This window comes from Schistocerca americana, chromosome 2 (assembly GCF_021461395.2).
Source record: "Schistocerca americana isolate TAMUIC-IGC-003095 chromosome 2, iqSchAmer2.1, whole genome shotgun sequence".
Lineage (NCBI taxonomy): Eukaryota > Metazoa > Arthropoda > Insecta > Orthoptera > Acrididae > Schistocerca > Schistocerca americana.
This window is the reverse complement of record NC_060120.1, coordinates 32199872-32227215: the sequence shown is the minus strand read 5'-3', so window position 1 is coordinate 32227215 and position 27344 is coordinate 32199872. Positions and strand designations below refer to the sequence as shown.

Here is a 27344-nt window from a genome sequence, read left to right as displayed (position 1 = left end):
CAGAAGTTACATGAAAAAAAAATTCTCTGCTATATTTAACAACCATTCGCTTGGCTACACACCTTTTTATTTCAATTAGTCATAATTTCGTCTTCCACTAAAGTCTGTTCCATGATCCGATTGTTTCTCATCCTGTTCCTTCCAACTCGCATCTTTCCAATCCTCACTGAATAAATCTTAGGTTCTCAACGGTTTTGGCACGAAAAGTTCACGTGTAACTGCCCTAAGTGGAGCTTGACAAAACAACCGTTTGTGAACCGTCCGTTTCAGCTATATCTGGAAGAGAATGAAAGAACATAAATGAGCAAATAATGGAAAAACTGCAGTGCCTGATTTGTGTTACTAAGTCTCATTATACACAGACAATATATTAAGTTTATAACACTACTGGAAGTCAGATCAATGAGAATCATTTCTAGCTTGATTCAGGAGCCCATTACTGCTGGCGCATCAGCCTTTGACGATAAGAGAAGGGTAAACAACTCAGTGTCAATATGCACTGTACAAGATGCAACTAAAATGTTCGTTGAGGGTGCTGATACGTAAGAAGCAACGTGTATTATAAATTCGTGCATGGACGAATGCTCATGAAGACACGATAATAAGTGTCACGTACCATGAAACACGTCAGGCTGCAACAGATTTGTCTGCAAACAAAGACTAGTGTCACAGAACAATGAAGCAACACGCAAAATTTCGTTAAGAATTGCAAAAAATGGGGACGGAGATACATGAAGTTGCTGACAGGGTATAAAACAAAAAATTAACACACTTATGAGACATAAAGGAAACTGCTGCTGATGTATCACGATCGGATCGACTGTCAACGGACAAAGAGACAGACAACGTCGGTTAAAGTGCGATAAAAGAAGGACGAATATCGGTGCCAACTAAATACGAATTAGGAAATTAAAAGGAGATTTCATCTTCCATTAGTACTAATTTAATAAAGGTTTCCCTTTGAAGTGTTCATTTCGGTTATAAAAGGATACATAGCAGGAAAAATGTTTGCTGATGCATGAGGTGTGTAATTAATTTCAATCGTCTCATTTGGCAGCAGGAAATGGCATCTGATACAAATATCAAATGAAATATGGTTTGTAATAAAATTCCAAACAAGACGCTAAGCGCTAAGCGTATGTCCACGTCTGAAGATTAGACACATTGGACTGAAACCGGCTATTGAACCCTGCAAGAAACAAAAAAGGCATCTGGTTATTGCTTTTTTATTCAGGTAATTAGTCCCTATATGAAGAGCGATGGGTTTTCGCAATAAAAGACGACAAAGCATTCCGTGCCTGGAAGTTTGTCGAAACAATATGATTCGAAATAGAGGCGGATAGGTTGTAAACATTACAACTGTGATACAGTTCACTGTACCACAAACAACAGAGAAGATACATGAAGTATTGTCTGAAGCGTGGCTTTTTATAGCCGACCAACAAATAACCTACAGGGAAGTTAGAGCCGTGGCTGTCCAGTGACTCAGTGGTCAGCAGCTTGTGAGAGTTAATGGGCTGCAAATATTCGGCCCCGCCCGCGAAACAAACGAGTCGGAGGGCAGGGGAAGCCTTTGTACGAGACAGCGAGCGCCCTGTGTCTGGTCTTACCGCAATTTATTGTAGCTGTGGCGCCTCGCGAAGGGCGTGCCCCTAATGTATCCGAACAATGCTCCCAGCTAAAGCGCAGGCAACTGCAGTTCCGCAGAGCGCGCCACGGGTCTCATCGGCTCTGACCACGAACGAGCGATACCTTTACATGCAGTGGAAAAAAATTACGCCAGTGAGTCACTAGAAGTATTTCCAGAACGAGGGAAGTACTGCAAGCCCAAATAAGCAATCAGGATTGCGGTACACTTTTTTTTTTTTTGAGTTATCGGTTATCAGACTTCTGACTAGTTTGATGCTGTCAGCCACGAGTCCTCTCCTGCGCCAAACTTTTCATCTCAGAGTAGCACTTGCAACCTATGTCCTCAATTATTTATTAGATGTATTCCTGTCTGATCATCATAGGCCGCACCACCCGCTCTTTCTGTCTCCATGATTTCTACCTCACCATTTATGGCTGTCCTATCCACCTCACTCCTACCCTAAATACCTTGGCCTCACCCTCGACCGCCACCTCACCTGGACTCCCCATCTCCTTACCATCCAAAACAAAGCTCACAACAGACTCCGCCTCCTGAAGCTCCTGTCCAGCCGGACATGGATGGAGTCTGCATCCTTCCACCATCCTTCACACCTACATATCCTTGACCCACCCCATCCTCTGTTATGCCAGCATTGCTTGGATTTATGCCCCTCCCAGGTTCTATAAATCACTCCAAATCCTCGAACGCCATGCACTCCGCCTCGCCTTCCGCATCTGCCTTGCCGGCTGGAGTGGCCGAGTGGTTGTAGGTGTTTCAGTCCGGAACCGCGCTACTGCTACGGTTGCAGGTTCGAATCCTGCCTCGGGCATGGATGTGTGTGATGTCCTTAGGTTAGTTAGGTTTAAGTAGTTCTAAGTTCTAGGGGACTGATGACCTCAGATGTTAAGTCCCATAGTGCTCAGAGCCGCATCCGCCTTCCGTCCCCCATGCGCATCCTCTATGACCTCATCCCCTTCCCCCACCTCCTCCTTCTCCTTGAACACATCCGCACACTATATGTTGTCCGCCGCCTTGATCCCCCGCACCCTCTGGTATCTCCCTTCCTCTCCACCCCCAGCCTGTTGCCGCGACTTTACCGTTGTGTCCCACCCTCTCTCCATCTCCACACCCTCCCCCTCCTTTCACAATGCAACTTCCACCATCTAGCCCTCCCAGATGATGAGCTTCGCCCAAGTGGATTTAAAGTTTGTTGTTTTGGAGTGTTTTTAATACTGTGGCCAACTTTTAACCTGTGCATGTGTCTTCAGTGTCTTTTTTGTGTTCTACGAATCGCCAACTGTGCTTTTTAACTTTATGTCGACTTTTTTAATTGTCCCTCCATGAACGTATCCATGTCAGTGTATTTTTACCTCCATTATCTCCCCTTACTCTGTTTCATGTTCCCCTTTTTTATCGCCTTATATATGTAACATTTTATTCTTGTCTTAGTTGTCATGTCACACGGCTGAAGAGCGGCGGATTTTGCCGCTGACAGCCCTCCCCTGCCCGTATGAGGCAGGGGAATGAAATCCGCAATAAAGGAAAAAAATATTCCTGTCTATGCCTTCCCCTGCAGTTCCCATCCTCTACAGCTCCCTCTAGTATGATGAAAGTTATTCCCTGATGCCTTAACAGATGTCCTGTAACTGTCCCTTCTTCTTATTGTTTTCCATATGTTCCTTTCTTCGTCAGTTCTGTGGAGAACTCCTCATTCGTTACGTTGCGAGTCTATCTAATTTACAACGTCCTTCTACAGCACCATATCTCCAACGCTTCGATTCTGTGCTGTGCTCCAAACGTACATCCTCTGAAACTTCTTTCTCTAGTTCAGTCCAACGTTTGAGACGTTTTCTGACTGTGGAAGCCCTCTCTGCTTGTAACAGTCTGCTTTTTGTGTCCTTCTAGCCTCACCTGTCACGTGTTGTTTTGCTTCCAAGGCAGCAGAGCTCTTGGTCCCCAATTTCGATGCTATGTTTATCGCTATTCTCATTTCTGCTACTTCTCATTATTTTCGTCTTTCTTCGGTGTACTCTCTGTCCATATTCTGCACTCATTAGGCCGTTCATTTTATTCAACAGTTCCCGTAATTCTTCTTCGCTTTCACTGAGGATAGCAAGGTCATTAGCGAATCTTTTCATTGACATCCTTTCACCCTGAATTATTTCAAACCCTCTCTTAAATGTTTCTCTTATTTCCGTCAGTGCTTCTTGCGTGTATAGATTGAACTGTAGGGGCGAAAGACTGCATTCCTTTCTTACACACTTATTAATCCCAGTACTTCATTTTTGGTCTTCCATACTTACGTTTCGCCGGCCGAAGTGGCCGTGCGGTTAAAGGCGCTGCAGTCTGGAACCGTGCTACTGCTACGGTCGCAGGTTCGAATCCTACCTCGGGCATGGATGTGTGTGATGTCCTTAGGTTAGTTGGGTTTAATTAGTTCTACGTTCTAGGCGACTGATGACCTCAGAAGTTAAGTCGCATAGTGCTCAGAGCCATTTGAACCATTTGAGACACTTAAAGTAGTAAAGGAGTTTTGCTATTTGGGGAGCAAAATAACTGATGATGGTCGAAGTAGAGAGGATATAAAATGTAGACTGGCAATGGCAAGGAAAGCGTTTCTGAAGAAGAAAAATTTGTTAACATCGAGTATAGATTTATGTGTCAGGAAGTCGTTTCTGAAAGTATTTGTATGGAGTGTAGCCTTGTATGGAAGTGAAACATGGACGATAAATAGTTTAGACAGGAAGAGAATAGAAGCTTTCGAAATGTGGTGCTACAGAAGAATGCTGAAGATTAGATGGGCAGATCACATAACTAATGAGGAGGTATTGAATAGAATTGGGGAGAAGAGGAGTTTGTGGCACAACTTGACGAGAAGAAGGGACCGGTTGGTAGGACATGTTCTGAGGCATCGAGGGATCACAAATTTAACATTGGAGGGCAGCGTGGAGGGTAAAAATCGTAGAGGGAGACCAAGAGATGAACACGCTAAGCAGATTAAAATGGATGTAGGTTGCAGTAGATACTGGGAAATGAAGAAACTTGCACAGTATAGGGTAGCATGGAGAGCTGTATCAAACCAGTCTCAGGACTGAAGACCACAACAACAACAACAACGTTTCACCATGCACAATATACTTTAACCACGACGGTATGCAAACACTTTACAAACTTATCCATTTTGGAAATGCTTCCATCCTTGGCCCAAAAGCCAATGATTATGCCCTTTTGGACGTCAGATAAATCGCTTCGTTTCCGCAGTACGATAAGGACTGCACTGTTTTCCGCGTCCCGCCGACACACTTTATACACCATGTAATGTCCCTACAGCAAATACCCTCCACCACGCACCAATTAATCGCTTTCAATCAAACCATCCACATTCATTCACTTTAGAAAAGTATCTGATCTGATTTTCTCGTAATATATGCGGCGACAGCTCGACGACGCCAAAGTATTTTCTAGTGCGTGTATTCTTTGAAATAACAGAGATGCATATATGCATTCTCCATGGTTGTTAGAGTGGTAACTAGGACAGCTTCTGGAGTATCTGTTGAGGGATTGACGTGTTTCTGAGAGATACATATTCTGCCTTTCTTCTCGCTAAAGCAAGCCAATTAACATTTGTGCCGCTAGCGGTTTGTTTGAAGAGAAAGAGACTGTAAACGGAAAATAATTAAGACGTGGAATCACCGGAGATCTGGAAATGTAATGGAGATGGATTTAATACACAGTTTCCTTCATAAATAAGGTTTGTGACTTTTTGTTCTGGAGTGAATGAACGAATGAGTTTTTTCTGAATCATTTGAAGATCACGTTGGCCCTGTAATTAATGGGGAAGTGTCGAAGAGAGCCTGCAATCACTGAGTCTGTGTTAAATCGTCCAAAAAGGCTTCGTACACATCTGGAATTCGCAATCTTTCGTAAAAGGGCAAATTGTCCACACGATTGATTCTCCCGACTGAATGCAGTGTTTAACAGTAATAATAAATGTAAAGATCTCTTACAGCAAGCCAGCCGCTGATAACCAAGACGAAGGACTCCACCAAAGATTCTATTTGGCTGATTTCACGTAATGAAATATTATATTAAAAACTGTACATAGATAAAGGAGACAAAGAGAGAAAGCGAATGAAAAATATAGATAATACTAATAATCCTCCATTACTCTAATTTTTCGCCTGTCTTATCACGGATCAGCCAAGAAATGGGAGGCCCTTACTTTAATGTAGTGATATATGTGTGAAGGTGAAGGGATCTTAAAGGCAACAGATACTCGTCTATACAGACAAGACATTACACAAAGTTAGCGGCTAGCTGCATTCATCATCTGTTCATAGATAAAGAGACGGTAACTTATTATCCCGAACATTAAAAAATGTTAAAACCACCCACTGCTACCACTGCCACCCGCCGTCTGTGTGTGGTTATTGCACGCTGAAGTCGAACATAGGCAGTGGTCAATGTGGTTCTGCCTTGAGCAAACACAATTCTTCCTGTTTTAGTATTCAAAAATGTTTCGGTGAAGTTTCACCATCTTCAGTGGGTTAATTTACCCTCACAGAAAATTCTCCAAAACACGTTGGGGTATCAAAACAATAAAAACTGAATTTGCTTAAGGCAGAACCACATATACTAATTATATATTAGGAAGAAAACATGGACAAAAGAAACCTTGAACCACAAAATAATAGTTTGAGAAATAGTCCGCTGAGATTACGACGGTTTCAACCATTTCCCAGCTCAAGTTATGTGACCTCTGTCCTACTCAGCACAGATGTGTGCACGTTGGAACTGGCTCTCACTAATCTCCATGAGATGTAGGCGACGGCTGAGCGATTGTGGATGGCGACAGCTTCTCAACCTCTTGTCTCGTAGAATTGAATACAGGAGTCACGGCGCGAATTTCAGTGCAAAATGGTGTTCCACACTCTGTATTAAATCGAAATTAACCATCACAATTAGCGCTCAGAGCACAAGAGTGGATGAGAAGATGATTGCGGCATGCACCAACTGTGTTAAATGACTAAGAACTATGAAATCGGTTACAACACACATGAAGCGGATGTTTCATGAAATAGTGGTTATTGGTGTTTTATCATATCATGACACATTTATTCCAGGTATCCAGACAGGTTGTAGCTTTAATATTTGACACAGACCAATGAGACGCGGGTCATAGTGGTCGCCAACAGGTTGTTAGCGCTGATTTCAGTTATACTCGTCCAGATTTCAGCTACTCAATTCTAACCTGCTATTTAAGCGACTCGACCCTTTTCCAAGCTTACAAGTATTATTCCATTTTGTGGGTTTTCTAGTGGCTGATACTTCGGTTAAAAATTGCAGTGTTACGTCTGGCGGTATGTAGCGTCTTCGAAAGTGGTCTTTATCTATGTGTAACTGAAATGGCGTTTAACTATCTTTTATGGCTTTCTTGACTATCTGCAAAATCTTATACTCACAGAAATAAACTAGGCTATACAGTAAAGTTTCTTCGTTATTATTTGTCTTCTTATAGTGTATCATTTGCGCGTACAGATTATTTAGAAAGAAAAGTTACGAGTGTGCACTTGGCACGAAAGTTGTATCAAGCACATACTTCGAGGGGCGGTAGTACTGGTGATACTGGACAAAAATCTTCAAATGAACGTATGTCCGCCGGCCGGAGTGGCCGAGCGGTTCTAGGCGCTACAGTCTGGAACCGCGCGACCGCTACGGCCGCAGGTTCGAATCCTGCCTCGGGCATGGATGTGTGTGATGTCCTTAGGTTAGTTAGGTTTAAGTAGTTCTACGTTCTAGGGGACTGATGACCTCAGATGTTAAGTCCCATAGTGATCAGAGCCATTTGAACCATTTCAACATATGTCTTTTCCTTAACAGTATCCGACACACAGCTGTTTGAAAATCATTGGCTTCAGTTGCATTTCCATCTTCAGCAGAATCCACGTGTGAATACTACAAAGCGACATTAGGCTACGTAGTGTTTTCTTTACTGACCATTCTGTACGGTCAGTGGCGGTACATCACTGAAACGTATCTTGGGCGTTGTATCGGTCGCCACGGAGTCATTTCTTGACCACCGGGGTCACGCGGTATTACTCTATTAGATTACTGTTTCTGGGGTTGGCTTAAGGGCGAAGTCTACAGAGTGGGCACAAAGGATGAGTTTCTCGCTCGTATTGTACACGCGTGTGCTCAAGTAATAGACCGTCCGAATGAGCTGAGATCAGCAGTACAGCAGCTGTCGTCAAGAGCTGCAAAAATGCTTAGCGTTAGACGGTGTACTTTTTGAGCATCTTTTGTGAGGAAAAGTACTCCGTTAACCGAGACATCAAATCACAATATTTCATTTACTATGATCTACATTTGTCCTGTTCCCAATTGCTTTCATTAGTCTCAATTGAAACTGTTAAGAACAGGACATATGTTCATACGACGTTTTTTTGTTTAGAATCACTAATACTTCACCCCTAAAACAATGTACCTTCACTCCTGACTCACCGTGTCTTGTACTACTATTGTAGCTTTTGTTGATGCTCATTAACTCCACTCGCTGATTGTTATGTGTTGATAAAATGAAAACGCTATATATTCTGAACCCGTTTTCTGTTGATTATCTTCTACTGAAGGAGACGGAATTCATCTATATTAATTGCGATACAATTAAAAGAGTATTTTAATGTATTCACCCTTAAATATTTTGCATTAATACCTTAAACTACAATAATACGAAAAGAATATCACATCAAGTAACGTGCATATTTACTTAAAGAGCCTTCATTTCTATTTAGAAATTTGTATGTCGTGCGTCGCAATCTTATCTGGCATATTTTCACGTAATGAAATTTAATTCTCTGATTCTTCAGCGATACTAGTTAGAACCTACACCTTGTACACGACTCCGACTGCCAAAATTACTTTTATTGTCACAGAAATTAAGATTTTAAGAATATGAATAACACCAGATACGACGCGTAGTTCATACTGCTACATATTTTCCGTTCGCATGATGTATATATGGAGCATACTATAGTTTCCTTCCAGACCGCCGCTATGTCTAGGTGTTAGTGAACAGTGCCACACGGAAGCAGCCGGCAAGTAACGTTGTTTCCGGCGGAGTATATTTAGAAGTAATGCTACATAGCAGGAAGTACTCTTCCGTGCGGCATCTGCATATTACAGTTTTGGTGCTCGTTATTTAGTGCAGTGAAATGCAAATATTTAGATGACAGAAACTGTTCATTTCTAGATGTGTATCAGTAATGAATAATTTAGCAGTAACGCGAAAATACCTAAACTATATGTCATTTCTAGAAAACAAACTGTTTAAATATTCAAATGATTTTGGTGTGTGTGTGAGAGACAGACAACAGAACTAAGTACCACTAAGTTCCACATATTTACCGAAACACGTCCTCCTAGTTAGACTAGTTAATAGTGACAGAAATAGGAAATTGTATTTCACTTGTGGCTCCAGAATACTGAAGAGTTCCCCAATGTGAGTGGACTGCCAATTCAAACGACTGCCCAGGATCGAAGGCCAATTTTTCAGGAGAAATTCTTTCAATATCTTCACTTTGTCATTATACAGGGTGGTCCATTGATAGTGACCGGGTCAAATATCTCCCGAAATAAGCATCAAACGAAAATACTACAAAGAACGAAACCCGTCTAGCTTGCAGGGGGAAACCAGATGGCGCTACGGTTGGCCCGCTAGATGGCGCTGCCATACGTCAAACGGATATCGACTGCGTTTTTTAAATAGGAACCTCCAATTTTATTACATATTCGTGTAGTACGTAAAGAAATATGAATGTTTTACTTGGACCACTTTTTTCGCTTTGTCATAGATGGCGCTGTAATAGTCACAAACGTATAAAATTGCGGAAAAGGTCGCTATCGTGTTGATGTGTGGCTATTATGATCAAAATGCCCATCGGGCGTGTGCTATGTATGCTGCTCGGTATCCTGGACGACATCATCCAAGTGTCCGGAACCGTTCGCCGGATAGTTAAGGAAACAGGAAATGTTCAGCGACATGTGAAGCGTCAACCACGACCTGCCACAAATGATGATGCCCAAGTAGGTGTTTTAGCTGCTGTCGCGGCTAATCCGCACTTCAGTATCAGACAAACTGCGCGAGAACCGGGAATCTCAAAAACGTCGGTGTTGAGAATGCTACATCAACATCGATTGCACCCGTACCATATTTCTATGCACCAGGAATTGCATGGCGACGACTTTGAATGTCGTGTACAGTTCTGCCACTGGGCACAACAGAAATTACAGGACGATGACAGATATTTTGCACGCGTTCTATTTAACGACGAAGCGTCATTCACCAACAGCGGTAACGTAAACCGGCATAATAAGCACTATTGGGCAACGGAAAATCCACGATGGTTGTGACAAGTGTAACATCAGCGGCCTTGGCGGGTTAACGTATGGTGCGGCATTATGGGAGGAAGGATAATGGGCCCCCATTTTATCGATGACAATCTAAATGGTGCAGTGTATGCTAATTTCCTACGTAATGTTCTACCGATGTTACAACAAGATGTTTCACTGCATGACAGAATGGCAATATACTTCCAACATGATGGATGTCCGGCACATAGCTCGCGTGCGGTTGATGCGGTATTGAATAGCATATTTCATGACAGGTGGATTGGTCGTCGAAGCACCATACCATGGCCCGCACGTTCACCGGATCTGACGCACCCGGATTTCTTTCTGTGGTGAAAGTTGAAGGATATTTGCTATCGTGATCCACCGACAACGGCTGACAACATGCGTCAGCGCATTGTCAATGCATGTGCGAACATTACGGAAGGCGAACTACTCGCTGTTGAGAGGATGTCGTTACACGTATTGCCAAATGCATTGAGGTTGACGGACATCATTTTCAGCATTTACTGCATTAATGTGGTATTTGCAGGTAGTCACGCTATAACAGCATGCGTTCTCAGAAATGATAAGTTCACAAATGTACATGTGTCACATTGGAACAATCGAAATAAAATGTTCAATCGTACCTATGTTCCGTATTTTAATTTAAAAAACCTACATGTTACCAACTGTTCGTCTAAAACTGTGAGCCACGTGTTTGTGACTATTACAGCGCCATCTATCACAAAGTGAAATAAGTGGTCCAACTAAAACATTCATATTTCTTTACATACTACACGAATATGTAATAAAAATGGGGGTTCCTATTTTTAAAAAACGCAGTTGATATCCGTTTGATCAATGGCAGCGGCATCTAGCGGGCCAACCATAGAGCCACCTGGTTTCCCGCTTCAAGCCAGACAAGTTTCGTTCTTTGTAGTTTTTTCGTTTGACGCTTATTTCGTGAGATATTTGGCCCTGTCACGATCAATGGACCACACTGTATAGAGAGGCCGTAACGTATCAACATGGACTTTACTGTCTTATTGGACATAATCACTGTTACTTACTTATGCTTCGCGCAGTGGTCGCACCTAATTCGGAGCAGGTATTTCATCTGATGTTTTAATACTACGAGCTGTTTAGTTACACGAGACAGAACAGAGACTTTTGAAAATGAACTTTGCTCTTACTCACCATGAACGCCTGTATCATGACGCCGCAGATGCTCTGCAGGCACATGACGAAGATGGCCTCGGGGCACTCCTCGGTGGTGTGCTTGGAGCCGTAGCCGATGGTGTGCTGCGTCTCGACGCTGAAGAGGAAGCACGAGGCGAAGCCGGACACGTCGCGGACGCAGGGCCGCCAGCCGGCGTCGACGTCGGAGAGGTTTCGGCCGAGCGCGGCGGCCACCTTCTCGTTGTGCTCGGGCTCCAGGTCGCCGTGCGAGAGCACGATCAGCCACCAGATGACGGCGAACGCCAGCCAGCTGAGCACGAAGTTCATGGCAAAGACGAGCAGCGTCCAGCGCCACTGCGCGTCCACCAGCGTCGTGAAGATGTCCTGCAGGTAGCGGCGGCGCCGCTTCGCCACGTTGCCCTGCACCACGTTGCAGTCGCCGTTCTTGAAGATGACGCGCTTCCGCACCCGCCGCGAGCTGAACCGCGTCTGCCGGTATCTGCGGACACAGGCGGCCACGCTCTACACGGCGTCTCGTCACGCTGCAGATCCGCTTAAAGTCGTGAATGGCAGCTCACACTAAATGCAGCTAACTGCGAATCATCTCCAGCTCAAGAAATACAAGATAAATAATGCGACAGCGAAGAGGAGCAGGCACTGATATGGGGCATTAAAGCAGCTGCTGTATAGAAGTGAACAGTAGAGCGCGGTGCTCAAGAATTATTCTATCGCAGTGTGGAGATATATACCGGGTGTGCCGGCCGGTGCGGCCGTGCGGTTCTAGGCGCTTCAGTCCAGAATCGCGCGACCGCTACGGTCGCAGGTTCGAATCCTGCCTCGGTCATGGATGTGTGTGATGTCCTTAGGTTAGTTAGGTTTAAGTAGTTCTAAGTTCTAGGGGACTGATGACCATAGATGTTGAGACCCATCGTGCTCAGAGCCATTTGAACCATTCATACCGGGTGATCAAAAAGTCAGTATAAATTTGAAAACTGAATAAATCACGGAATAATGTAGATAGAGATGTAGAAATTGACACACGTGCTTGGAATGACATGAGGTTTTATTAGAACCAAAAAAAGGCAAATGGAATGACATGGGGTTTTATTAGACCAAAAAACAATACAAAAAAATCAAAAAATGTCCGACAGATGGCGCTTCATCCGATCAGAATAGCAGTAATTAGCATAACAAAGTAAGACAAAGCAAAGACGATATTCTTTACAGGAAATGCTCAAAATGTCCACCATAATTCCTCAACAATAGCTGTAGCCGAGGAATAATGTTGTGAACAGCACTGTAAAGCATGTTCGGAGTTATGGTGAGGCATTGGCGTCGAATGTTGTCTTTCAGCATCCCAAGGGATGTCGGTCGATCACGATACACTTGCGATTTGAGGTAACCCCAAAGCCAATAATCGCACAGACTGAGGTCTGGCGACCTGGGAGGCCAACCATAACGAAAGTGGCGTCTGAACACACTATCATCACCAAACGACGCACGCAAGAGATCTTTCACGCGTCTAGCAATATGGGGTGGTTCTAACAAAACCCCATGTCATTCCAAGCATGTGTGTCAATTTCTACCTCTCTACCTTCATTATTCCGTGGTTTATTAAGTTTTCAAGTTTATACTAACTTTTTGATATATATATATATATATATATATATATATATATATATATATATATATATATATATATTACACTGAAGAGCCAAAGAAGTTGTTACACCTGTCTAATATCATGTATGGCTCCCGCGAGCACGCAGAAGTGTCGCAACACGACGTGCCAGGGACTGGACTAATGTCTGAAGTATGCTGGAGAGAACTGACACCATGAAACCTGCAATGCTGTCCATAAATCCTAAAGTTTATGAGGGTGTGGAGATCTCTTTTGAACAGCACGTTGCATGGGATCCCAGATATGCTCCATAACGTTCATGTCTGCGGAGTTTGATGGCCACCAGAAGTGTCTAAACTCAGAAGAGTGTTCCTGGAGCCGCTCTGTAGCAATTCTGGACGTGTGGGGTGTCACTTTGTCCTGCTGGAATTTTCACAAGTCCCTCGGAATGCACAATGGACATGAATGGATACAGGTAATCAGACAGGATGCCTGCGTACGTTGCACATGCCAGAGACGTATCTAGACGTGTCAGGGGTCCTTTATCACTCCAACTGCACACACCACACACCATTACAGAGCCTCCACCAGCTAGGACAGTCCCTTGCTGACATGCAGGGTCCGTGGATTCACGAGGCTGTCTCCATATCCGTGCACATCCACCCCCTCGATAAAATTTGGTCGGCCGCTGTAGCTAAGCGGTTCTAGGCGCCTCAGTCCAGAACTGCGCTGCTGCTACGGTCGAAGGTTCGAATCCTGCCTCGGGTATGGATGTGTGTGATGTCCTTAGGTTAGTTAGGTTTAAGTAATTCTGAGTCTAGGAGACTGATGACCTCAGATGTTGAGTCCTATATTGCTTAGAGCCATCTGAACCATTTGAACTAGTTTAATGAGCTAGTGATCAGTGCGGCCTGTCTCACCTTCACAGCTGGCGCCAAGCGATTCGCCCCCACAGTAGCCGCAGCCATAGAATGTTTTGTTGTTAAGCGTCTTTTCCAGTCGCTGTGACATTGTCGTGTCGCCCTGATACTGCCTGCGAGTACGCGGAGTCGGCGGTGCTTTTGGAGATAGGAGCTGAGGTCGGCTGACTAAACATCTGAGAACATCTGTCAAATGGATACGTAAAAGGTAGGGGGTGTTTACCAGTTATTCCGAGGGGTACGTTATTTGATTCGTAAAGGTTAGCTAGAAGTACGAAATTCAGGATATTTCGTCGCCCCACTGAGTGGCCACGCGGTTAGAGGCGCCATGTCATTGCTTGCGCGGCTGGTCCCGCCGGAGGTTAGAGTCCTCTCTGGGGCATGGGTGTGTGTGTGTCGTTCTTAGCATAAGTTAGATTTCGTTAGTTTAGGTAGTGTGTAAGTCTAGGGGCCGATGACCTCGGCAGTTTGGTACCTTAGGAATTCACACATATATTTTGAATATTTCGCTCTGAACAGAAGTAAATTTACGGGACCAGTTGGGTGAATATCCACTGTTAACGTGGACACTGACACGCAGAAAAATTTATAGGCGACTTTACTATATTGATAATCAGATTCATGACGAACATGACAAAAGAAAGGCTCTGAGCGCTATGGGACTTAACTTCTGAGGTCATCAGTCCCCGAGGACTTAGAACTACTTAAACCTAACTAACCTAAGGACATCACACACATCGATGCCCGAGGCAGGACTCGAACCTTCAATCGTAGCGGTCGCGCGATTCCAGACTGTAGCGCCTAGAACCGCTCGGCCACCAAGCCCGGCAACATGACAAACAGTGGCTTCTCTTGAATAAACGGATATTAGTTTGACAGTTATATCATTGTGAATGAGGAGGACATAGTTAGGCCTGCTATCGTTTGAAGGTCAATAAACTATAAGTCAATCCACGTCGTCTTTAATTGCGGACGATACCTGTCGCTACTAGTTACTAATTTTGCGTGGCATTCAATTACATGCATGTTGCAGCTAGCAAGCGGGCGTTTTCATCCCTTAGGTGGCGTGATCTGTTTATAAGTTGTCTTTCTTCGAAATATCCAACTGTAGTATTTTGTAAAAGTGGCGGATCTTACTTTAACGATGTGCAGTATTTCACACTTCTCTACTTTAATAGCTTCTTGTCAGTCTTTGGATGAGGCCGATATTCTGTCAACGTCTAACCTGATATTAATGCAGTTTTCACGGTAGCTGCGTCTTCTGGACAAATTCTGAGGTTGACTATCCGTAAAATCATTAATGTAAGATATATGAAGAAAGAATCACATTAAACTCCTCCGGGGCACAAATAATATTAGTTCTGTGTCTGATGCAAGTGAAATAAGAGATCCAGCATGAACTATAAATTCTTTGAGTTCAGTACTACGCATCAGTTTCCTAACAGGAGATATCTACACTACAGCATCTTTCGCGCACTTTAGTGACACCTTCAAGAAACGATATTTTTTTTCCTGAGTACGTTGGTACTGAAAGGGCCGTTGTGAGAATACTGAAATTTGAGCTGGCTGTCTAATTTGGGGGAGGGGACCAAATAGCGAGGTCATCGGTCCCATCGGATTATGGAACGATGGGGAAGGAAATCGGCCGTGCCCTTCCAAAGGAATCATCCCGGCATTTGCCTGAAGCGATTTAGGGAAATCACAGAAAACTTAAATCAGGATGGTCGGACGTGGGTTTGAACCGTCGTCCTCCCGAATGCGAGTCCAGTATGCTAACCGCTGCGCCACCTCGCTCGGTGAAATTTGGGGATGCCTTAGTACAGAAGTTTACCAATGCACCTTCAGATAGTACGCGTTCTCTGGCAAGTGTTATGAACACGTAACACGTAACCGGCGGGCATGTCAGTAGTGCAGTCTACAGGTGTACTACTTTCGGAAGATGCAGGTGCTGGAAACATCCGACTTCGCAATTCGTATTAAACTGGCCAGTGATTTTTTCATACAATTGCTAACGATTCTGTTTACTACATGATAACCGCTTCACAAGTTCTGTTTATTTTAACAGCTGGAATGGTCGTACCTGGGGCTATGAGACCTGTGTGGGACTACTCTCAGATCTCACAAAGTTTTTCTAAGAATAATTGTGCTGTAATCTTCAAGGACTTAGACTTCTGGAAGCACGTTTAACTGGAGCGGCGTAGAATCCATTTTTGCGTACCACACTGAAATGCTGGACATACGACAGCTTAATGCGAGTAGCAGCCTCTTGGTTCAACACGATGATGGAGTCCTCAAACATTTCATTGTTGTAGAACGAGCACAGCTGTTTCAGCGTTGGGGAGGGAGGATAGGCCATGCAGGATTTATTACGTGATCTGTGTGCTCTCCTGTTTTCATGCCACTTCGATCGTTTCTCTAGGTACTTGTTAATAATCTGCTTTACATTTCACCTACCGTCGTTGGAGATAAGTTGGTTGCCTTAGCGTATGATGAGTTTCGCAACAAACAGAATATTGCAGTATTCGACAGAGCTGAGCGGCTATTTCGACGATGGTATAGATCATGTAATGAAACTCAGGGTAGGCTAATTTATTCACATACCTGTAAAAATGTAATGTGTATACAATTTTTATTATTTATTCTTAGAATATTACGGGTGTATCACATGAATAATTCGTAGGTGATAGGTTGTGTAAAAGAATATGTTCGTTAACTTATCTATGACCCATCTATCCTCAGTTTCGTCGGTATCGCTTTGAGGTCTCGACTGTTTGTGACTGGTTAGGTTAATACGAAATGTCATACGAATGATCACGGTTTTATGTAATGCACGTTGCGAAGGAGTAAGGAAGTAACAGTAAAGATGCTGACGACATCGAGGTCACTAAAGACAGTTTGCTCAGTTAGAAAATATGAATGAGTGAATCAATGAAACATTTCGTCAGTTAATCAATTGTTGAATGAATACCATTATGACATCCGTTTGAAATGATATAGACTGGAAACTTAAACCTGCATTTGCTTATTTACCGTGGTTTTGGACTAATTTGCAAAGATAAAAAGTAAAAGAATAAATAGCTTTTTCAGAGAGTAAATATTGTTCCCTAATTCGCGTAATAATGTTCAATTTAGTAAGTACATTGTAGTACACACTTTCGGCAGTGGACTATGTTCTTCCTCATGGTTCAAGCTATCCCGATTCCAAACTTCGTCTAAAAGATTACTTTCTCATTTATCATTTTGGTACGGATAAACTTTTCAGTTACGATATCGATGATCCGATTTTGACGAAATGAAACCCATACGGTGCTGCAAGCTATGCCAAAGTTACCGGTGAAAAGCCATAAAAATTCGTCTAGTAGTTTTGGAGATTAGCGTGTTCAAACAGACAGACAGATACGACGGTTTTAGATAAAACTTTAATTCACGGTATTTTTTTCGTGAACCGATTTTGATGAACTATAGCCTTTACGGTGCCCCAAGTTATGCTCAAATTACCTGCGGAGCCGGCCGGGGTGGCCGAGCGGTTCTAGGCGCTACAGTCTGGAACCGCGGGACCGCTACGATCGCAGGTTCGAATCCTGCCTCGGGCATGGATGTGTGTGATGTCCTTAGGTTAGATAAGTTTAAGTAGTTCTACGTTCTAGGGGACTGATGACCTCAGAAGTTAAGTCCCATAGTGCTCAGAGCCATTTGATTTTTACCTCCGGAATCCCCATGAAAATTCGTGGTTTTGGAGAAGCGTGTTCAAGAAGACAAACGGACAGGAGAATTTTTTAGATTTATTATCAGTGTTGTAATTTTCAGCTTAACGTTTCTTTATGCTGCGGTAATTAACGATATCCGCTATAAAAGATACACGGCCTACAATTCTCCTTCAAATTTAACCGAAAGGAATACTGTCCATAATCAAGAAGCCCATTTTCCGTATTTTAGGTAAGTATTTTTTTTTTAAATCTCTCTTTCCAGGCGCAGAAACTCTTCATACAGGGTCCTCTGTTTTCATGATTTGCCAAACTTATTTTTTTAACTTTTGGGATGGATGGCATTCCTCTCACCACAGTCGGTTGATCTAAGGGAAGTCGTGTGTGCCTCCTGTCTCTGAGTTGTGTGTGTCGCCGTACTTTAACTGTTCGTGTATCTTATTTCCTATGTAGGGAACTGAGAACCAGCCCTACATCTGCCTAAACGAGCGTGGAAAATCGTCCAAAAGTCAATCTCAGGATGACTGGTGAACTAGGACAATCTCCTTGTCTCACTAATCTAGCGTGCTTCGTGTTAAGCTACTCGAACAGACCAGTAAGAAGTTTCTGAAGTATTAGCAGTTAATAGCAATTAATGTTTCTGGGGTTGAGTACATTGTAGTATACTGGTGATGAAATAGTAATAGTCGTATCCAACGTTTGGATGTTATAAACAAGTAAAACACCCAAACATAACCTATGATAACTTCCATGGCGCATGTTTCATGTTGGAAAATAATCAACAAATAAATAAAATAAACTATTAGATTGTTTTTTAAGCCTGCTCCAGTCAGCAAAGAGATGAAGACACGAGCTGTCTTACATCATTTGTTTTCATTCAATTACTGCGAATGTTGCTCCAGCTGCGAACGAAGCAGTTATTCCTGCCATCGCTCCGATAATAACTCTCGTTATATCACATGATCTCGTTGTCTGTTACCACCTGTTGCTCCCACATCCTTTCCAACTACAACAGCTGCCAAGCTTTCAGACTTGGGCTTCCGTATTATTCTACGCCGTGTGTCCAAAACACAACTTTCAAAACTTAGTAATTTTCCGTGTTTAGGTGCCTAAATGGTCTTGTGGTGCAATTCGATACTCACTACATGCAATCGTCCTTTCTTCTTCCGCTCAAAAAATTCGAATGTAAGAATGAAGGGCGTGTGCACAGAGTTCTTCCCATCCTGTCACACTTGGATTTAATGCACGACACAAAGGGAAAAAAATAGAAAATGGATTTTCGTGTGTTAGAATATGCCAAATGTTTTTTAATTATACTCGTCACTGTTCGTATGTAGCGATCAAATGTTCGATTCCCGATGGAAATATGAATTTTCTCTGAGTTTTGGACGAATTGAAAAACGATCTTCTATCGTTTGTAAGCACTGACAATATGATGTTTGTGACTTCTCCTTACAGTGAGAAGCAGATAGGCAACGATAGAGTGCCGTACGAATGTATTATTATAAAACAATTTCGTCAAAGGTAGCAATGAAAAGTTTTATATGACTGTGAACCTCTCTCGAGGAAAGATAGTCTCTTTCTCGATCGCTCGATGTTTTTGTTTGGTCCCGCTGGTTGTTCAGTTTCACTGTCTTCATTATTGCTGTGTACCTCTATGAAGTCAAGGTAATATTTCCGTGTACCTCTATGAAGTCAAGGTAATATTTCCATATTTCTCGAAAATTCGTTGTTGTATCTTAAATAGCGCAAATGGTTCAAATGGCTCTGAGCACTATGGGACTTAACTTCTGAGGTCATCAGTCCCCTAGAACTTAGAACTACTTAAACCTAACTAACCTAAGGACATCACACACATCCATGCCCGAGGCAGGATTCGAACCTGCGATCGTAGCAGTCCCGCGGTTCCGGACTGCAGCGCCTAGAACCGCTCGGCCACTCCGGCCGGCACCCAGGCTTCACTTTCGTATTGTATAGATGGTGTTGTCATTGGTCTTTAAAAAAAATTAAGCTCGTTGCACTTTTGATTTCTTTTTTTCTTTGCTTATAGTTCCTTATAGCAGTACGTAACTGTACACGTGAGTTCTTTGTATCATTATTTCTAATGGTTGATACGGGCTTAATGACTTGTCCTCCAATTTATCCGTACAACGAAACTCTGAAAACTTCTACAGCGGTACCTTAACAATTGTGCCAGCAATTTCAGCGCCCTCATCCACCATGGATACCAACGCGCTTCCATCACCACTCTTGCCCGTGAGCAATACGCTCTGTGGAGAGTACAACAGACAGGAGAAGGAAGAAGGGAAACCCTGGCAACAAGAACTGATATGTTTCATCAGAAGACAATCCATAGAAAAGACCTTAAGGAGGTAGTTACATCCAGAAGTGGCCCCCCTTAACAAAGTATTCGACTGATGAATGAAGCAATCTAAAGAAACAGGGAGCACAGCAGAATGACATATTCAGAGCGACCAAGTACTTCTGGAGAGAGTCCTGTGTTAGAAGTCCTGTAAAGTCACTTCCTCGCCGACACTGACTGGAGCTGGCTCGATAGCCCAGCATGTTCGGTCAACTGGCGGGTCACCCTCCGTAGTAAAAAAAAAAAAGAAAAAGAAAAAAAAAACTGAGTTCCGTTTCCCATCGATAGATTTTGAAAGATGTTATGTAGCATCCGCACAGAATCACTGACGAAAAAAAGACGAAGAAATAGATTGAAAGAAAGAAAAAAAAAGTGGTTAGCATTACAACCCCTAGATCGCGGGGTCCCACACTTTTTCCCGGCCGGGTCAGAGATTTTCTTCGCTCGGAGACTGAGTCTTTGTGATGTCCTAGGAATTGCATTTCATCTTCATCTGAAGACGCGCAAGTCATCAAAATAACATCAAAGAGAAAGACCTGCACTAGGTGGTCGAAGGACCCAAGACTATCATTTTATTTCGTTTCAAAACTATCATGCAAATTTATTTTCCTTGTTCACAATAAAACGTATTTAATTTAAAGTAATCATTATATAATTCACAATAGGTTTCACCTTGTTAAAGAGTAAAGGTTACTGCGAAAACTACGCGCACGGAAACTGAATGTGAGCTGTATACAGACTGTCCAAGCGAGCAAGACATTTCCTCCTGTCCTGTAACTGCAGCACATCAAAATCGATAATACTTCGATTTCTCGGAAACTATTTTCATTTTTGCTAAAGAGTGTCTTGACACTGTCTTCACAAGATCCCACAATATTTTAATTTTATACTGAGATGTGTGTCTCCTGCTTGCGGAGTTCCTACTTTTAGCTTATCTAGTAACATTTCTTAAGAACTTTCAGTATTTATTGCATCGAGCTAGAGCAGATCGCTCCGTGTGCCTCAAAACAATTCACGCCTTGTTATAAACGAAGTTCTTCTGCACTGTTTTATCCACTCTCGCTGCCTGGAGTTGTTTTATAGTGAAATGCAGCATTCTTGGAATAATCCATGCCGAAGACGGTACATTGGTGCAAAAGAGTCAAACTTTCTCGATAGTATCGTAAACGATATAGCAGACAATGACGACGCTGAAAGCTAAAGCAGGTATGAAAGATAAGACTGAAAGTTACTGTTCCAGACAATTTCTGTAGACAGCATTTTGCCAAAGCAGAACGCATCCTGACTACAGAATCATTGATTAGGACGTGGATACTGATGAATGGGAACTCCATCATGCGGAAGAAATGCCATCGCTTAAGAATAACAGTGAAGGTGCCTCTCAACAGAAGGTGAATTAAATTTCTTACCATGTGTAATTATTGGAGATTGTGTATGCGCCCTTATTTTTTGAATACTGTAGTTGTCAGCTTTTATTAAAGTCTACTTCCATATGCTTTTCCAAAAAAAAAAGTTCAAATGTGTGTGAAATCGTATGGGACTTAACTGCTAAGATCATCAGTGCCTAAGCTTACATACTACATAACCTAAATTATCATAAGGACAAAGAGAAACACCCATGCCCGAGGGAGGACTCGAACCTCCGCCGGGCCCAGCCGCACAGTCCATGACTGCAGTGCCTGAGACCGCTCGGCTAATCCCGCGCGGCATGCTTTCCCACTGTAAGTAAACTATTGTTTGTTGTTGTACTACGTACAAAGCTTTTTAATTGATTTCAGTATTCAGTGAGGTGACAAAAGCCATGGGACAGCGACATGCACATACATACATGGCTGTGGTATTGCGTGCACCAGGTTGGTTAGTTGATTCGGGGGAGGGGACCAAACAGCGAGGTCATCAGCCCCATCGGATTAGGGGAGGATGGGGAAGGAAGTCGGCGGTGCCCTCTCAAAGGAACCATCCCGGAATTTGTCTGAAGCGACTTAGAGAAATCACGGAAATCCTAAATCAGGATGGCCGGACGCGGGTTTGAACCGTTGTCTTCCCGAATGCGAGCCCAGTGTGCTAACTGCTGCGCCACTTTGCTCGATGCTTACACCGGGTACAAAAGGTCAGTCCATTGTCGGAGCTGTCATTTGTCCTCAGGTGATTCATTTGAAGGGTTTCCGACGTGATTATGGTCGTACGACTGGGAATTAAAGGACTTTGAACGGGGAATAGTAGTTGGAGCTAGACGCATGGGACATTCCATTCCGGAAATCGTTAGGGAATTCGATATTCCGTGCAAGAGTGTGCCGAGAATACCAAATTCCAGGCATTACTTCTCACCACGGTCAGCGCTGTGTCGACGCCCTCCACTTAACGACCGAGAGCAGAGGCGTTTGCGCAGAGTTGTCAGTGCTAACAGACAAGCAACACTGCGTGAAATAACCGCAGAAATCAATCTGGGACGTGCGACGATCTTATTCGTTAGGATAGTGCGGCGAAACTTGGCGTTAATTGGCTAGTAGCAGACGACCGATGCGAGTGTCTTTGCTAACAGCGTGACTTCCCCTGCTACGCCTCTTCTGGGCTTGCGATCATATCGTTTGGACTGCAGACGAGTGGGAAACTGTGGCCTGCTCAGATGAGTCCCGATCAGTTGGTAAGAGGTGTGGCTGGCTGGTTCAAATGGCTCTGAGCACTATGGGACTTAACATCTGTGGTCATCAGTCCCCTAGAACTTAGAACTACTTAAACCTAACTAACCTAAGGACATCACACACGTCCATGCCCGAGGCAGGATTCGAACTTGCGACCGTAGCAGAAGAGGTGTGGTGCAGACACCATGAAGCCATGGACCCAAGTTGTCAACAAGACACTGTGCAAGCTGTTGATGGCTCTATAATGGTATGAGCCGTGTTTACATAGAATGGACTGGATTCTCTGATCCAACTAAACCGATCATTGACTGGAAATGGTTGGGCTCGGTTACCTGGAGACCATTTGCAGCCATTCGTGGATTTCATGTTCCCAAATAACGATGGAATTTTTATGGATGACAATGCCCCATTTCACTGGGCCACAATTGTTCGCGATTGGTTTGGAGAACATTATGGACGATTCGAGTGCCTGTCATGATTCCCGTCGAAAACTTATGGGTTATAATCGACAGGTCAGTTCGTACACAAAATCTTGCAGCGGCAACACTTTCGCAATTATGGACGGCTGTGGAGGCAGAATGGCTTAGTATTTCTGGAGCGGACTTCCAACGACTTGTTGAGTCTATGCCAAGTAGTATTGCTGCAACGCACCGGGAAAAATGAGGCCCGATACGATATTATGAGGCATCCCATGACGTTGTCACCTTAGTGTAATCAATAATAAATGTAACAGAATAAATAGCAAGGTCTGGGATTCATTTCTCGGTCGGTTGTAGGATTTAGTTATCTTTTATTTCGCATCTCCTAATGATTTGTACGTGTGAAGGGTGGCAAATTATTCCGTAGTTTGGAGAGCACATCAATCTATATGTTCCCTACTGCTGCCTGGCTAAGTCACTTCAAACATCGGAGGAAAGTCTGTCTGTCTGTGGAATCTTATGGGACTTAACTTCTAAGGTCATCAATCCCTAACCTTACACACTACTTAACCTACATTATCCTAAGGACAAAAACACGCACCCATGTCCGAGGGAGTATTTGAACCTCCGCCGGGACCAGCTGCACAGTCCATGACTGCAGCGCCTTAGACCGCTCGGCTAATTCCGCGCAGCTGGAGGAAAGTAAGGCTGTATCAGCTTCAGTACATCAGACTTATTAAGGAACTGCGTCATTGAAACCAACAATCGGGTTAACGACATCTTTGCTTTAGTATTGACCAATGAGTCAACGTTGTTATTTCATAGGGTTGATGGAACTCTGTGTTAGCGGTGATAAGCATGTGACAACACAACCCCTGGGGTATTTTCCGAAGAACGTACCAACGTTATGATTGACGTATAGCTTCACATGCGAATTAAAAATAATCTGTGCATTCCAAATAAGCATTAAGTTTATATGAAGTATATACTGAGCCGTGGCGCGCGATTTATCGATCACGCCTGTGGCGAGTAAGTGAGCTTCGCTCTCGGTCAATAGGAGACATCTTCGGTGGTTGTCACCAGGGGGCAGGCGGAAGACGCGTGGATGTAGAGGCGCTCGTATGCGGGTGGAGCTCTCTGGCACAGTACTCTTAGACCGGGAGGAAGTAGTGGCATGCCGTGTGAGCACGGTGTTCTCGGCGAAACCGTTCAGCCGTTTTTCCGGGCCGAATGCAGGAGAGGGCAGAAGAACGGGGAGTGCAGCTGACAGCCACGACTTGGTCTCCTGTCGAGAGGCGCGAGTTGTTCCAGAGAATTTGCTAGCCAGGGGCATAGCGGACAGGTTTACCTGTATACTGGTGTGCCTTGTGAGAAGCCGTTGTGAGAGCGGCACAGCACTTGGGACGTACATTCAAACTTTCACTCACTCGCTCTGTGATTCCTACCGAGGTATTCGACCAGCTTACTCCGAGCGGACTGCGTCTGTTAGAACGGCGAGCATCTGCCTTTACTAAGTTCTTTCCAGAAGGTACTGCTTCGTTCTAGGGTGCCTACCACTCTGGTTTCCAATCTGTTATATTGTGATTTATTAAGAGTTAATTGAGAGTGCATTGTAATCTAAGCTGTATTTAGAGTGATGGCTAAGGTCAAGAAATACGTGCTCCACTGCCTTGCACATACGGAAGTGTTGCCGTTTTCTGAAAGTTATTGTATAATTCTGACCCGAGTGCCGGGCCAGTGCTGTTGCGATTAAGTTATCGAATGGTTCAGTGCATCCTTGTTTCTGGTCTGTAAATTTCCTAAGCCGTTGGAAAATTATTTCAAATAAAATACTTTGAATTTTGTTGCTAATTCAAAATGTTCAAATGTGTGTGAATTCCTTAAGGAGCTAACTGTTGAGGTCATCTTACACACTACTTAAACTAATCTATGCAAAGAACAAGTGAAACACCCGTGCCCGAGGGAGGACTCGAACCTCCGGCGGGAGGGGCCGCGCAATCCGTGACATGGCGCCTCAAACTGCACGGCCACTCCGCGCGGCTGGCTGATTCAGATTTGGTCGTTCTGCAATAATTTAAAGATTTCCAGAATGAGTTTTCACTCTGCAGCTGAGTGTGCGTTGATATGAAACTTCCTGGCAGATTAAAACTGTGTGCTGGACCGAGACTCGAACTCGGGACCTTTGCCTTTCGCGGGCAAGTGCTCTGCCATCTGAGCTGCCCAAGCTCGACTCACGCCCCGTCCTCACAGCTTCACTTCTGCCAGTACCTCATTTCCTACCTTTCTTTCAGGTGTGCTAGTTCTGCAAGGTTCGCAGGAGAGCTTCTGTAAAGTTTGGAAGGTAGGAGATGAGGTACTGGCAGAAGTAAAGCTGTGAGGACGGGGCGTGAGTCGTGCTTGGGTAGCTCAGATGGCAGAGCACTTGCCCGCGAAAGGCAAAGGTCCCGAGTTCGAGTCTCGGTCCGGCAGACAGTTTTAATCTGCCAGGAAGTTTCAATTTAAAGATTGTCCTCGAGTTTTAAGTAGTTTCGGCTGTTGAAGTTAGGGCGGGTTGTTTTATTGTATGTATGTATGTATGTATTAGCTGTGTTTGTGCTTACATGTATTTGGCGTGTTATAGGTAGCTTATTTATTGTGTTGTAAAAGCCTTGTAACTAAAGCAGTTACATGGAGGCCGTAGGCTCTAGTAAACAGAGGTGGTTCGTTGCGACCACATTGAAACTGGGGGTCTTCACTTTGTACAGCAGAGCTTACCTGCCATCAATTTCTGGAGATAGCAGTTGTATAGATTGTATTTTGTTTTCTTTAAAAGAACGTCTTTTAAATAATTCGTTTATTTTTATGACCATCTTCCGCAGAAGCTGTTAACATCTGTTATAGTTTATCTGTCTTGAGCTGACTGCAATGTAATTAAAAAGAATTTAATCAGACGCGTTTCGCCTTTTTTAGAAAGCATCTTCTGTGGTATTCTGTAAATTGGATATACAGGTTTGTACATTTATTTTTTGATTCTTTTAGGTCAAAAAAGGCGTTTTCTTTATGAAGTTGGTCTGCAAGCTACTTACGTTGTTTCTTTACAGTCTGCACCTTCCCCTCTTGCTGGCAGTGGGTGGTGTTAGGCTTCGTTTCACATCTGCACTTTTTGGCCTTTTGCATTATTTTCTGCGCTGCACTATTTATAATTGACTTTTTTAACTGTTTTTCATTCATCACTGCCACAGTGTTTATACCCATTCGTTTGTTTTCGTTCACGTTGTGAGTACTGTGAACCTATGAAACGATCTTGTGTGTGTGTGTGTGTGAGAGAGAGAGAGAGAGAGAGAGAGAGAGAGAGAGAGAGAGAGAGAGGGAGAGAGAGAGTTAGTAAAATAAGTAGAGACGTAAAGGGGTGTTTTTTTATGATTTATTGTTTTGAAGTTCATGCATCATCACTGAGTTTTACGAGTTTAGTTGGCTGAAGAATTTATTTAAATAGCCTAATGATTCACATGAGAGTTTAATACTTGTCTTTGGTTGGAGTTATTTTTAATTAAATTCATTCTAATCAAAATTATTATTTGCTATCGCCTATTTCGGACGTGCTGTATTGTAGAAGAAAAGGCTAAAACTGTTCTCACTCTTTGAGTTTCTGGAGTGCTTAAATAAATTTCTTGAAACTTTTGTCGTTTTTATTGAAGCCCCACACCGTACCATTCCATATGCTGCAAAATATAACTACAGATGAAATAAACTGAGTATCATCTCTGCATAAGACAGAAACGTACTTACGTGCAGTATTTGAACAGAAAGTCCCTTTTTCTGTCTTTCCTGGAAACAAACAGTTCAATATTCTTTTCATTGAATTTATGTAGGCCTATATTTTGAGCAATGCCCTTTTCTGTGTAGACAATTACTAACGCGCTCGACTTGGTACCAGTCACTGCGCTTCTCAAAAATGTCTTGAGCCTACTCAGAGGCGTGAAGTATCTTTCTGCTTCAGCAGTAGCCTTAAAGATTGGAAACTCCTTTGTCAGTGTATACTTCTGAAAAATGTTGTACCTGGCCGCGGTGGCCGAGCGGTTCTAGGCGCTTCAGTCCGGAACTGCGCGACTGCTACGGTCGCAGGTTCGAATCCTGCCTCGGGCACGGGTGTGATTGATGTCCTTAGGTTAGTTAGGTTTAAGTAGTTCTAAGTTCTAGTAACCTGATGACCTCAGATGTTAAGTCCCATAGTGCTCAGAGGCATTTGAACCAAAAATGTTGTAAACAGTTCGTTTTCAATTATGAACTGAAAATAGGTGGTAATCTCTGTCATATGTGGAAACCTTACCATGTTTATGTAGCTCCTGGGTATACTGAGTGACGAATTTGCTAAGGAACTGTCTTTCATAATTCTGAAGGCTCTCAGTTTCAAAAAAGGATACTACAGAATTGAAATTTACAAATGAAGTTCACACTTTATTTGGTACGTTATTACATCGCATACTTGTAGCGCTCAGA

At 43.4% G+C, this 27344-nt stretch overlaps 1 protein-coding gene across 7 annotated transcripts in view; it reads right to left on the bottom strand.

The window, feature by feature from the left end:
• LOC124589717 (inward rectifier potassium channel 4-like) overlaps window positions 1-27344 on the bottom strand; it is a 705609-nt gene that overhangs the window by 455890 nt on the left and 222375 nt on the right. For all 7 annotated transcript variants that reach the window (XM_047131589.1, XM_047131587.1, XM_047131584.1 and 4 more), the window contains exon 2: window positions 11216-11696. In XM_047131589.1, coding sequence (XP_046987545.1) covers window positions 11216-11696 — 481 coding nt within the window. The remainder of the gene's footprint in view (window positions 1-11215; window positions 11697-27344) is intronic.